The sequence below is a fragment of the Anomaloglossus baeobatrachus genome, chromosome 8 (assembly GCF_048569485.1).
Source record: "Anomaloglossus baeobatrachus isolate aAnoBae1 chromosome 8, aAnoBae1.hap1, whole genome shotgun sequence".
NCBI classification, from domain to species: Eukaryota; Metazoa; Chordata; class Amphibia; order Anura; family Aromobatidae; genus Anomaloglossus; species Anomaloglossus baeobatrachus.
In genome coordinates this window covers 70647103-70660548 of record NC_134360.1, presented here as the reverse complement: position 1 = coordinate 70660548, position 13446 = coordinate 70647103, and the positions used below count along the sequence as shown (strand labels likewise).

The 13446-nt window shown below is 48.0% G+C and overlaps 1 protein-coding gene across 2 annotated transcripts in view; it reads left to right on the top strand.

Moving 5' to 3' along the window:
- GRAP2 (GRB2 related adaptor protein 2) overlaps positions 1 to 13446 on the top strand; it is a 303601-nt gene that overhangs the window by 155394 nt on the left and 134761 nt on the right. For both annotated transcript variants that reach the window (XM_075320845.1, XM_075320846.1), the window contains exon 2: positions 8836 to 8924. In XM_075320845.1, coding sequence (XP_075176960.1) covers positions 8847 to 8924 — 78 coding nt within the window. In that variant the 5' untranslated portion in view covers positions 8836 to 8846. The remainder of the gene's footprint in view (positions 1 to 8835; positions 8925 to 13446) is intronic.

The window sequence follows — 13446 nt, the reverse complement described above, 5'->3', positions numbered from 1 at the left end:
AGCGGGCGAGGCGTCAGCGTATGCCGGCTCCCTGCACATGTGTACTGGGAGCCAGTGTGCGCTGGAGCGGGGCTGAGCGGGCCTGAGCGGGCGAGGCGTCAGCGTATGCCGGCTCCATGCACATGTGTACTGGGAGCCGGTGTACGCTGGAGTGGGGCTGAGCGGGCGAGGCGTCAGCGTATGCCGGCTCCCTGCACATGTGTACCGGGAGCCGATGTACGCTGGAGAGGGGCTGAGCGGGCAAGGCGTCAGCGTATGCCGCCTCCCTGCACATGTGTACTGCAAGACAGACAGACAGACAGACAGAATAAGGCAATTATATATATACTAGAAGGTGTAACAGCAATAACCTGCAAGCAGGTAGATAATGCCCAATTGGTTCTTTAATCTCCCCTGAAGAACTCTTTTCACTTAGAGGGAAACGCGTTGGGAGAACGCTTCTTTATTTGGTTGTGGGGCAGACAGCTCATTTGGGCGCTGCCCTTGTCAGGGCGGAAGCATTGGCACGGGGCATGACAGGGTTTATATCTCACCATCTCCCAATGCTTTACCCTGGTCTTTTCCGCTTGTGATCAACCCTGGATCGGTGTGTCCTTTTGTCCCTGGAGAACATCTGGGTGAGACCACTTCAATTTATAGCCATTTGGCAATTTTACTGCACTTTTGTAATATTGACAATTTTATCTGGATTATTAAAAGTTAAGTTTTAGTCCCTGCTATTATCTTATATACTAGAAGGTGGCCCGATTCTACGCATCGGGTATTCTAGAATTTACGTATTGTGTAGTTCATGTATGATTTTTGTTATATATATATATATATATATATATATATATATATATATATATATATATATATATATATATATATATATATATATATATATATATATATATATATAGATGTTGTTGTGTGTAGTTACCAAGTGTTTGTGTAGGGCGCTGTACATGTTCTGGGTGTTATCTGGGTGTGACGGGGGGTGAGAGCGGTGTTGTATGTGTGTTGCGTGTGTTGCGTTGTTTGTGGAGCGCTGTGTGTCTGTAGCGTTGTGTGTGTGTTGCGCGGTTTGTGTGTGTGTGGTGTGTTTTGGGGGAGGTATGTTTTGTTCAATGTGTGTGTTGTGCGGTATGTGCGTATATTTGTGTGTGCCGCGGTGTTTGTGTGTTGGGTGTTGTGTGTGTGCAGCGTTGTCTGTGTGTGTGGGTGTCTGTGTAGGGCAGTTGTTTGTGGTTCCCAGTGTGTGTGTGTGTGGTGTGTTGTGCAGTGCGCGCGCGTGTGTGTGTGTGTGTTGGGGGGAGGTGCGCACTCCCAAACGTGCTCCATCCCCCATGCAGCGCACTCCCCATCGTGCTCCATCCCCCATGCAGCGCACTCCCCATCGTGCTCCATCCCCTATGCTGCGCACACCCCATCGTGCTCCATCTCCCATGCTGCGCACTCCCAAATGTGCTCCATTCGCCATGCTGCGCACTCCCAAACGTGCTCCATCCGCCATGCTGCGCACTCCCAAACGTGCTCCATCTGCCATACTCCGCACTCCCCATCGTGCTCCATCCCCCATGCAGCACACTCCCCATCGTGCTCCATCCCCTATGCTGCGCACCCCCCATCATGCTCCATCTCCCATGCTGCGCACTCCCAAACGTGGTCCATCCGCCATGCTGCGCACTCCCCATCGTGCTGCATCCCCCATGCTGCGCACTCCCAAACGTGCTCCATCCGCCATGCTGCGCACTCCCAAACGTGCTCCATCCGCCATGCTGCGCACTCCCAAACGTGCTCCATCCGCCATGCTGCGCACTCCCAAACGTGCTCCATCCGCCATGCTGCGCACTCCCAAACGTGCTCCATCCGCCATGCTGCGCACTCCCAAACGTGCTCCATCCGCCATGCTGCGCACTCCTAAACGTGCTCCATCCGCCATGCTGCACACTCCCAAACGTGCTCCATCCGCCATGCTGCGCACTCCCAAACGTGCTCCATCCCCCATGCTGCGCACCCCCCATCGTGCTCCATCCCCCATACTGCACCAGCATCAGCCTCTCTACCCGCAGCATCAGCCTCTCTGCCCGCAGCATCAGCCTCTCTCCTCCCAGCATCAGCCTCTCTCATCCCAGCATCAGCCTCTCTGTCCCCAGCATCAGCCTCTCTGTCCCCAGCATCAGCCTCTCTGTCGACAGCATCAGCCTCTCTGTCCCCAGCATCAGCCTCTCTGTCCCCAGCATCAGCCTTTCTGTCCCCAGCATCAGCCTCTCTCATCCCAGCATCAGCCTCTCTCCTCCCAGCATCAGCCTTTTCTGTCCCCAGCATCAGCCTCTCTCCTCCCAGCATCAGCCTCTCTCCTCCCAGCCTACCCCAGCCTCAGCCTCCCCCAGCATCAGCCTCTCTCCTCCCAGCATCAGCCTCTCTCCTCCCAGCATCAGCCTTTTCTGTCCCCAGCATCAGCCTCTCTCCTCCCAGCCTACCCCAGCCTCAGCCTCCCCCAGCCTCAGCCTCCCCCAGCATCAGCCTCTCTCCTCCCAGCATCAGCCTCTCTCTTCCCAGCATCAGCCTCTCTCCTCCCAGCCTACCCCAGCCTCAGCCTCCCCCAGCATCAGCCTCTCTCCTCCCAGCATCAGCCTCTCTCCTTCCAGCCTACCCCAGCCTCAGCCTCCCCCAGCATCAGCCTCTCTCCTCCCAGCATCAGCCTTTTCGGTCCCCAGCATCAGCCTCTCTCCTCCCAGCCTACCCCAGCCTCAGCCTCCCCCAGCATCAGCCTCTCTTCTCTCAGCCTCCCCATCCCAGCCTTCCCCAGGATCAGCCTCTCTCCTCCCAGCCTCCTCCAGCATGCCGTGCTCCTCTGCCGACACTCACAGATCCGATCGCATACACTCACACACACACACACACCCGATCGCATACACTCACACACACCCGATCGCATACACTCACACACACCCGATCGCATACACTCACACACACATTGACGATATTGCACATACGCGCTCATACTCACAACATCCGGAGATACCACATGCTTCTGGCCATGTGATCCTCCGGCAGGTCCTGGAAGCTCACAGCACAGTATCGCCGCCGAGAAGCAAGCGATATCCCAGGATGTTGTGAGTATGTGGATGCGATGTGATGTGTGTGTGAGGTGTGTGTGAGAGTGAGTGTGATCTGATGTGTGTGTGTGTGTATGTGTGTGTGTGTGTGTGCTGGTATGTGTGTGCGTGTGTGTATGTTCCGCCGCTGCAGGACCTTGATGTGTGGATGCGATGTGATGTGTGTGTGAGGTGTGTGTGAGAGTGAGTGTGATCTGATGTGTGTGTGTGTGTATGTGTGTGTGTGTGCTGTTATGTGCGTGTGTGTGTGTATTTTCCGCCGCTGCAGGACCTTGATGCGCTGGTAACTATGCTACCATGGTTACCAGCACATCTCATCCCCCGCTCGCATGGGAGCCCACACCAGCATACGCCGGCCAGCCCCAGCAATGCGAGGGTATGTGTCGGCTGGTTTGGCGGCGTACGCTGATGTGGGCTCTCAGGGGTACAGTACTCACCTGGTAGCCGTGGCTCCGTGACCGTGTCAGTTCGGGGAATGCAGGGGGGCGGGGCCAGAGCTAGCGTGCATTGCGTGATGGGGCGGGGCGTGGCCGAGTTGCCAATGCCTGCAGGGTGCCGGGGCGAGAGGCCAATCTGTGGGGGGGCGGAGCCTGGGCGAGCGGCCAGCCAATCCGTGTGGGGGCGCAGCCTGGGCGAGCGGCCAATCCGTGCGGGGGGCGGGGCCATGGCGAGCCCAGCGGCCAATCAGCTTTGTGTCACCGTAAGGACACAATTTTGGAGCAAGACAGACAGACAGACAGACAGACAGAATAAGGCAATTATATATATAGATATATATATAGATAAGGTGTAACCATTGAAACCTAAGTTCCAATGCCTTGCACATGAGGTAAGAGACATGGCTATATGAGGAGAGCTATACTACATTTCTAATTGGAGGTATGTGCTAATATTATTATTATTACACCTACTACATATTGGGATAGGATTTTGGAGATGGGACCTCCACCGATCTGGAATTAGATGACTTATCTTATGCACAGGTTATCCATAGTTTAACTGTGGATGACTATTTTAAGGGTATTAACCCAAGAGATTTTATAAATTTATTGTATTTTTTATATCTTGTTTAATTTGATTGGGTATAAACCAATTGCACCGATTTTCAATTAGAAAAGTGGGGCGAATAAAATCTGTATGATATTCCGTATATCATGTGAGTGCTATGCGAATGTGTGCAATTTTTTTCTCACCTAGCATCCGTATGTAACTCTTTTTTTTTTCAGCAGCTATTATTCAACGCTCATTTACAGGACAGTGTCCTATGCTACAGAATGGTAATGTATCCGTAAAAATTGGACCGCATATAACGTATATTTTTTCTCACGCCCATAGACTTGCATTAGCGAGTCTCAAGCGTTGTACACGACCATACACAGCATGCTGCGATTTTTTTTTTTTTTTTTTTTTTTGCTCAGCCTGATTACAGCTGAGAAAAAGCTTGCAAATTAGCACTTCCTCATTGAATAACATTGGTGCAAACGCAATCCTATATTTAAAATTACATTGCACTTGGCGTATTTATATGCCTGTGTGATCGAACCCTCAAACTAGTTACATTACTGGGCAGTAAGTGATGAATACAGTGTGTTGTGTCTGTGAGACTTGCATAATATGTGCAGGACTACCCTTCAAGGGGTTGTCCTCTTTCAGGCACTAACCACTGAGCTCAGTGACTGACTGTGGACGTGACATCATCTCTGTGGTAAAAACATTGAGACCAGCGCAGCAGCGGAGAGCCGGACTCAGAGAGGATGAGTACTTGATCTATTGGTTATTTTAGGTATTTTGCAGAATTTGGGGACCAATTTCCCGAAAGTGGATACCTATTTAGCCATTAATTTAACCACCTGATAACATAATGTAAAATAATAGGTAGAAAATTATATCACTTTCAGTGCATGTTAGTTGCCACAGGTTTTATTAAAAAAATTAAACCATTTCAAGAATGGAGGATGTACGTCCATGACAAAGAGGACACCAGAGTGCCTTTGCCACTGCTCATGCAGTGGTCTTTGTTGGTTTGACTTGGTAGCACTTAGCCATGGTTGGACATATCATTGGTGCAGCCTGTGCAGCCGCACAGGGGCCCAAGAGGTACTAGGGCCCATTTCTACCTTCGAAGCAGGTGGAATTGTCCATTTTGTTGAGTTATTTGGCTGCAAAGGGCCCATATAATGTTCTTGCACAGGGGCCCTCTTCTGTCTGTGTCCATCAAGGCACTTAGCTAACAATGAATTTCACCTGCAAGGTCCCATTAACCTCCAGTCATGACAGCTATACAATGTAGAAAAACATGATAACTATATAAAAATATAATACGTACAAAATATGACCAGTAGATACCAATAGATGCAGTGCCTGACAAAGGTACCAAAATATGTATCAAATACCATATGACAAAGAGGAGGAAGGAAGGGACATGCTTCAACTTGGAGACTCACATGAATAAGCCGCTGTCCATTTTCTAGTTACCTGCATAAGTATTTTTCCCCCGTGCCTTAGCCAGCCTTATGCTACATTTTGTTAAAGTGTCCTGCAAGTCACATACATTAGCTGCCTCAACGGCAGCTGTGCCTACATTAACATGCTTCCTCTGGTGGACTATTAGAATTGATTGCTTTAGCTTTGCTGCTCCTATCTAGTTGAAATGTCTGACAACAAATGCTATTTTTACACACATACACTGACGAGCAAAAGGGTTACAATGTTTTGAACTTTTGACTTTCAGTCTCCATATCTCACATCCACTACAGCTTTGAACTAAAGGTGGCTTTACACGCTACGATATTGTTAGCAATTGCTAGCGATATCGTACGTAAAAGCACCCGCCCCCGTTGTTCCTGCGATTGTGTGTGATCGCTGCCGTAGCGAACATTATCGCTACAGCAGCGTCACACGCACTTACCTGGTCGGCGGTGTCGCTATGACTGCCGAACAATCCCTCCTTCAAGGGGGAGGGACGTTCGGCATCACAGCGACGTCACTGCGACGTCACTAAGCGGCCGGCCAATCAAAGTGGAGGGGCGGAGCTGAGCGTGATGTAAACATCCCGCCCACCTCTTCCTTCCGCATTGTGGCCGGCGGCAGGTAAGGAGACGTTCCTCGCTCCTGCGGTGTCACACACAGCGATGTATGCTGCCGCAGGAGCGACGAACCACAACGAAAAACAACCCTTACTGATTTTTGAGTTTGGGACGACCTCTCCATGGTGATCGATTTTCACCATTTTTGAGGTCGCTTAAAGTCGCTGGTACGTGTCACACGCTGCGATATTGTTAATGACGCCGGATGTGCGTCACTAACAACGTGACCCTGACGATAAAACATTAACGATATTGTAGCGTGTAAAGCCCCCTTAAGACTACCAACATTTTATAGACAATCATCATGGCTAGCTCACAGATATGTTTGACTTGCAACTATTTAGCAACGGATTACTTATGTAGATTCTTGTCATGTTACTTCATTTTTTTATTGTTTTGCTTCTAAAAATCTAAATTTTACATTTTTATTATTTTTTCAGTATTTTGTAAATCCACCTTTGGCTTTCAACACTGCCTAAATCTTTTTGGGCTCTTGATCATGCATGTCTCGACCGAAATCTGATCCCAATCTCTTCTACATGTTTCAAATGTAGGTGCATACTCTACAACTCACCTGGGTATGTACAGTATATACCTTTTTCTCCAACTCTACCCACAAGTGTTTTCTTGCGTTGATGTCTAGGGACTGTGGAGGCCAATCCAGCACCTCTACTTCATTGTCATTGAGCCATTTCATTGCCAATCTCGACATATGCTTTGGGTTGTTGTCCTGCTGGAACACTATGACTTCCTTTTCATACCCATAGTAATCGAGTGTACAAAGTAACTCGTCTTGTAGGATACTCACATATAGCTCATCATTAAGGGCACCATTGATCCTAGTCAAGTATCCAACACCTTTAGCTGTTAACATATGCTTCTGGTCATTGTCCTGCTGGAACACTATGTTGTCCTTTTCATACCCATAGTACTCAAGTATATGAATAAACTCCTCTTGTAGAATACTCATATAAATCAGCATTGAGACCACCATCAATCCTGGTCAAGTATCCAACACCTTTGAAAGTGAAACACCCCCATATCATGAGGTTTCCTCCACCTCCACAAAACTTGACAGTTCCTTTAATTTCTCGATCCGTTTGCCACTATGTTCCTTGATTCTTCCAGGCCTGTTTGCACCTATCAGAGCCTAGTCTATTGACTATCTCATCACTACAAATCACCCATTTTCAATATTCTACTGTACACATTTTGTACTTTTTTGCAAGCTCGAGACGATTCTTATGGCAATATTGAAGTTGAGGCTTGTTCACCTTTTTAAGCCACCATTCCAGACTTGTGTAACGTGCGTCACATGGTGCTTGCATGGACATCTGTGATTTCACTATTACAATGCATATGAGCCTCCTCCACTGCTGTGTTCGTTGCGCTAGAACTAATAAACCTTGTGATGAGCCAACTTGTTGACTCCGATATTTTGCCTGGAGGTCCACCTCTTGGCTTTTGAATGGGTGGACAGACTTCATTTCATTTTCTTACAACTGTTATGGCATCACATGATGCAGTTTGGTAATTTTCTTGGCAGTGAGACCACTGTCGATGAGCTGGATGAGGCTGTTTTTGTTTTCTTGGGAAATCTTCTTCATGGCTGCTCCTCGATTCGAAAAGATCATGCAGATGTGTCTTTATAGAGAGTGGATGGAAACTTCCGGTTTCAACTGTATTAAAAAAAGTATCTAAAAATAAAAAAAGTAAGTTAAGTGTAGAATCAAAGCTTTTCTATGCTTAAAAAAGCTAAAAAGCTACATTAAAAACACTGCTTCACATCTACACAAAAAGCTCATCATATAAGGGGGATGCATTAAAAATACAGCAAAACTGCAATAACCAAATAAAATGGGTATTGCGGAAAACATGCATATAAAAGAACAGAAAAAAATGTAGCATTTACGCCTTCTGTGAATACAATCTTACAAATGTAGTTGGGAAAATGGCGCTAAAAAAATACATTGCATCTTGCAGAAAAGCAATATCTCCTATAGTGAAGCTTAAGTAAAATTGAATGATGAATGAATGAATGAGCAAAAAAATAAATAAATCCATAGATCTCAACTGTCCTGAATACAGTGGGACAATTTCGAATTTGAGTCCACTCCTTGTTGCCCTGGGTGGTCAGCTGAATGTCCCTCACTGTCACCATACCCCCTCTGACATTTCCTCCTTGGTAAATGGGTATGGTTAGGGGCATGGACAAAATTGTAGCCCCTCTTTTGTAAAAGGTGGGAGGTTTGGTGTGACCACGCCTCGCCTACTGATTGGCAAGCTCTTTGTGTACAATGTGCATAGACAGATAGCTGCCAATCAGTGGTGGAGGATTACCTAGCAGCAGGTTTTTTAGTACCATATTAAAAATCTTTTGCATGTATAGATCCTAACAAATAACGGTCTAAACCGACATTATAAAGTGATTTTAGAAAAAGCTATGTTGTGGATACAGTAAATCTAATTATCAGCTCGGTAACAATGGGTAAAGGTACGGTGAAGCCAATTCTGTGAAATGCAAAGGTTTTCATGAAGTCATCTTTATGAGTTTGAGTTGTAATTAATAGTATTCCTAAAAAGGCGGCAGGTTTATGTTTGGCGATTACTTCACACTAACTGCATTTTCCTGTTTTACTTCTTAGCAAAGAGGAGGATGGAGGCCCGTGCCCTATACGAGTTCAATGCATCTGGGGAGGACGAGCTAAGTTTTAAAAAAGGAGATATATTGAAGGTATGAGAGAGAAGATTTTCAATAATTACTTGATTGTAAGCTTTACTTAATATCTCGGTAGCATATAAAAGCACAATATCATAAACCACTAAAATATAATAATCCAAACATTTGTTTCAGTCATTTAAAGAATGGGTACAGCGCCCAAAATGCAGATGTTTTAAAAAATAAATATGGCCTTTATTGACAAAATGTGATAGAGCCCGGAGTTTTTTTCTGGTAATTGTAGTTCTATTATATTTCATACTTGACCATAAACTCGGAAATGCACTTGGACCCCGAGGCATCAATTACTGGATGAACCAACTGCTATAATGTGCTATCGATCAGAAGATATTACTGTGTGACTGTCAGACCAGGGTACGGTAGAGAACCTCTACTTTTAGTACCTATGTAATGCTTCCCGGTGTTGAGGTGATGAGCAAATGTGGGCCCACTGGACCACAGGGGGGACCCGGGCTTACCCTTTAGTGGGAGGCGCTAACTAAGCGCCTGCCACGAGCCAGACACCAGGTACTACTCCTAGGGAAGTGACCGGGCCTGTGGCAGCTGACCCCCAGGACAGGAGATGGGTTCAGGCAAAGACACATGTGCAGGCGGGTACAACCGGGATGGCTGAGGCAGACAGGAAAGCGGGAATGGACAGGTATGGTGGGCATAACAGGGGTGGGTATGGGAAGAAATAGATAATGGGACAGGAGAATGGGACCTGACAACTAGGTAGCAAATAGGTGACTGACTAACTAAGGACATTGCACAGGCAGCTTTCCTAGTGGGAGGATGCCTTAAGTATCTAGTGCCTCTCAGCCATAGACTGAGAGGCACTTTTGGGAAATGGTTGACTGGCCCTTTAAAAGGAGGGAAGGCATGCACACCCATGCCCCAAAGCTCACTCCCCGGGGACCAGTGTTATGTGCACAGGCCCCAGGAGGAGGAGGATGGAAGTGTGTCGCCCTGGGCAAGCCAGGGGACACAGGTCACACACCACCACACCCTACATCCCAGCTAGAAACATCACATCTAACCAAAAATCCTTGTTGCCTTCCTCCAGAGGCTGATGATTCACACCAGGGGGTGGGCCAGGCGGTTGGCTCCGCCCACCGAGGAGGACACAGCTCTGGAGGCGGGAGAAACCAGGCAGTCCAGTGAGGGACATGAAGGAGTAAACAAGAGTTGAGTTTAGGAGGAGGAAGTGGAAGGAGTGGAGGAGTAGCCCAGACAGGGCTAAAGTAAACAGCTAAGTGAAAGTGAAGGAAAGAAAGGTGGTAAAGGAGGAAAGCGAGTGAGGTGACAAGAAGGATGGAAAGCCTGAAGGGTCCAGCTTTGTGTAGGGCCAGGTCAGCAAGGTCAGCAACGGCGGTGACTGTCTGGAGGGGGACCGTTTGGAAGTTCCTGGAAGGACCCCGTTGGCTGTGTGCCCGGCGGTCTGGAGCAGTGTTCCGAAGGACAGTCAGCACCAGGGCAGGGGCCTCTCGGACCCCGGCAAGGCTTGGAGTCACCACAATTTGCCGAATCCGTCAGTGAAGGGGACGTAGATTCCCCCCAACAACCAAGTCCCGATTGAAGGCAACAGCCCAGCTAGTATAGAAGAGACACCGCCACCGCCAAGGCACCCGTTTCTTAGGGCCAGCGCCTGCGGGCAAAGAGTAGAGCTCCTCCGGTCCAGCTTGAAGCCGGGGAGCGGGTTACCGGTGGGAACCCATCGCAACCAACAAGTACACCAAGGTGCAAGGAAAAGGGACATCACCGTCACCTACTGGGAGAGCAAGTGCAGCCGTCCGTGGGACCGTCTATCCAGCCGTTTGGTTTACCGTAAAAACTGTGTCACGTCTCAGGCTGAGTGAGTACCACAGTGCCGCAAGGCACAGCGCTGCCCCCGCGTCCCTGCGCCCACCAGGCCCTGCACTTCCATCCCCATCACCGGGCCCCGGGATCACCAACCCCTACCCACGGAGGGGCAACACAACACCTGGCTGCTCCGCATCACCATCCCCGGGAGCCCCGTATAGACCAGCGGTGGTGAAGTCACCACAACCGTGAGTGGCGTCACGGACAATAATCATCCCCACACCCAACAAATCCCCTTTCACTCACGGGCGAGGAGTGCCGCTCAAGAAACCCCCGGGATCCGGCCCACCGCTCGAGCCACCACTGAGCAGCAGCCGCGGGACCCGAGCCGAAGGGGTGAGCGTGGTGTGCTGACACCCTCCTCCCCGCCCGCGACAGAAGCAGGAGCACATGTGGACGATTGTGGGAGTATGGGGGAGGAGGCAGCCCGGCAGCAGGAATGAGTGAGTTGGCGTCCCTGCTGGCAAGAAGCTGGGTAATGGCTGGAACCCAGCGCTACAACCTGCTTTAACTACATAGATGACATTACCATTTGTGGGCTGTGCTTTTTCTCCCCTAGTTGCCGTATTTTTTGTTATTTTTAAGGGACCCTTGAAAAATATAATATAATCAGGTGTTGCCCATAGTGAAGGCATCCACCATACCTCCAAAGGTTTACTTACTTGTTCCCCATCGATCCAGAGGTTTATGAAGTCCTACAAATACACATATGATTCCTGAGAGGATGTCATAAGATGTCACTGAGAGATATGAGTTATTTATCTTTATGGGTCAACATGACAAGCATTATTATGGCATGAAAACTGCAACCATTAAATGGGCTCTGTCAGGTACTAGGAATTTCACTGCTTCTGTTCTGCAGAGATTAATTGTAAGTATCATTATCATCCTGTCACGAGGTGACTGTTAAAATAGCAGGAGAGAGAGACTCCTATGCTGTCCCTCACAGTAGGGGTCCCTAGGCTATCCCTAACCGCAGGGTTACTCCTGAAGATCAAGATGCCTGAGTCCCATTCCTGGCAATGCTCCTGATCAGTTCTACTCTGATATCTGCAAGAGCAGGAGGGTAACAACAAAAAGGCAACATGGGCTAATTCCATAACCACACTCCGCATTAAGTACCACTATCACCAGATAGTCTGGATCACAGCATTTCACCAGACCAGCTAAGATAAGCTATAGCTGGCATAGGTGGAGAGATTTAGCCAGTATACATAGGAGAGCAGATGTGATTGGCTTCCCCACAACATGTGATCAAAGGAGACTGACAAACAGACTAGCAGAGATTAAATCTTGCTAGCCTACTTATGAATTAACACTCTGCAGGACAACACCTGAGTCTGCCTGCGTTGATAACAGACACCAGAGAAGTTATCGGGCGGAGTGTCAGAATCTGTAATCTGAATAGAACCTGACGCCGCTATGACAGTAAGTTTGTAACAATGTCAGTGTGACACATCCCATGCAAGATAAAGATAAAAAGAAATGAAATGGCAATTCTAAATAACATAGGAACACACTACTTATAATAGGTGATGGTGGACACAGCTAAGTTTTCCAGCCTCTCTGCACAGTGACCTCTGCTCAGATTACAGAGCACGTCCACTACACTCTCTCACAGAGGTTAATTAACACTTCGAGATTATTTCTGAGTATAACCCATGTGGCTGCACTAAATATCTCTAAATGCTATTATCACTAGCACTGCAAGATGGTAGGCCCCATAATGGATAATGAAAGAAACAAAATTAAAAACAGAGAAATAATAATAAAAAAAAAAAGTTAAAGGACACACGAAACTCCACTTTCACAGTTTTTCCGCTGTGGAGATTGAGATATAAGTATACAAGAATGAGGTTTTCAGAATTCACCTCCGCCCCACCCTCCCGAACATGGACTTCATCAATGTATATGTATAGGAGAGTGGCAGACACAAACAGAAAAGGTCCCTATGCAAGAACAATAATTGTCCCTTTTCAGTCCAAAAGCTCATCATAATGCACAATTCCACCTACTTTAGAGATAGAAGTGGGCCCCCTTTACCACTTGGGCCCCTGTGCGGCTGCACCAGTTGCACCAATGATATGTCCGCCACTGGTTAAGGATTACTGATCATGCTCCCAACTGTGAAGGAATTTACAAGAAGTAAGGACCTTCACATTTCTATGAAAAACTTTCTTATCATGTCTAATTACTGCTATATTGGACTATAACACCCAGCTATCAACTGATTTACAAATTTCCAGGAGTAACAGAGGAACAGAGGAACTACAAAATGGAAATATTAAGGAAAGATGTTCCAGAATTATGTTTCAAGGTATGCAAGTGTGGTGCCCCTGTGGCATCAGTCAATTAAGCTGCAATATTCATCTTGGGTAAGGAGGGGGTTAATCACCGGTGTTTCCATATTTACATTTTTTATACAGCTTAGGAGACTTCACACTGGGGAGCTGGACTAGGGTAGGCTGTGGGGTGGCCATCACTAGGCATGGGACTTTCCTGGTCACTAGGACAACCACCTGAGGGGCGGGTTCCACTTGGGGTAGGAGCCACCTGGACACTAAGTCAGTTTAGTCAAGCCGGGACTTCATTTCTGGCGACATGACACCACCTTCTTCTTTTTCTTTCACGGTGCCTGAGGCTTGGAGCGGGACGCTCAGCCCGGATTCCTCAC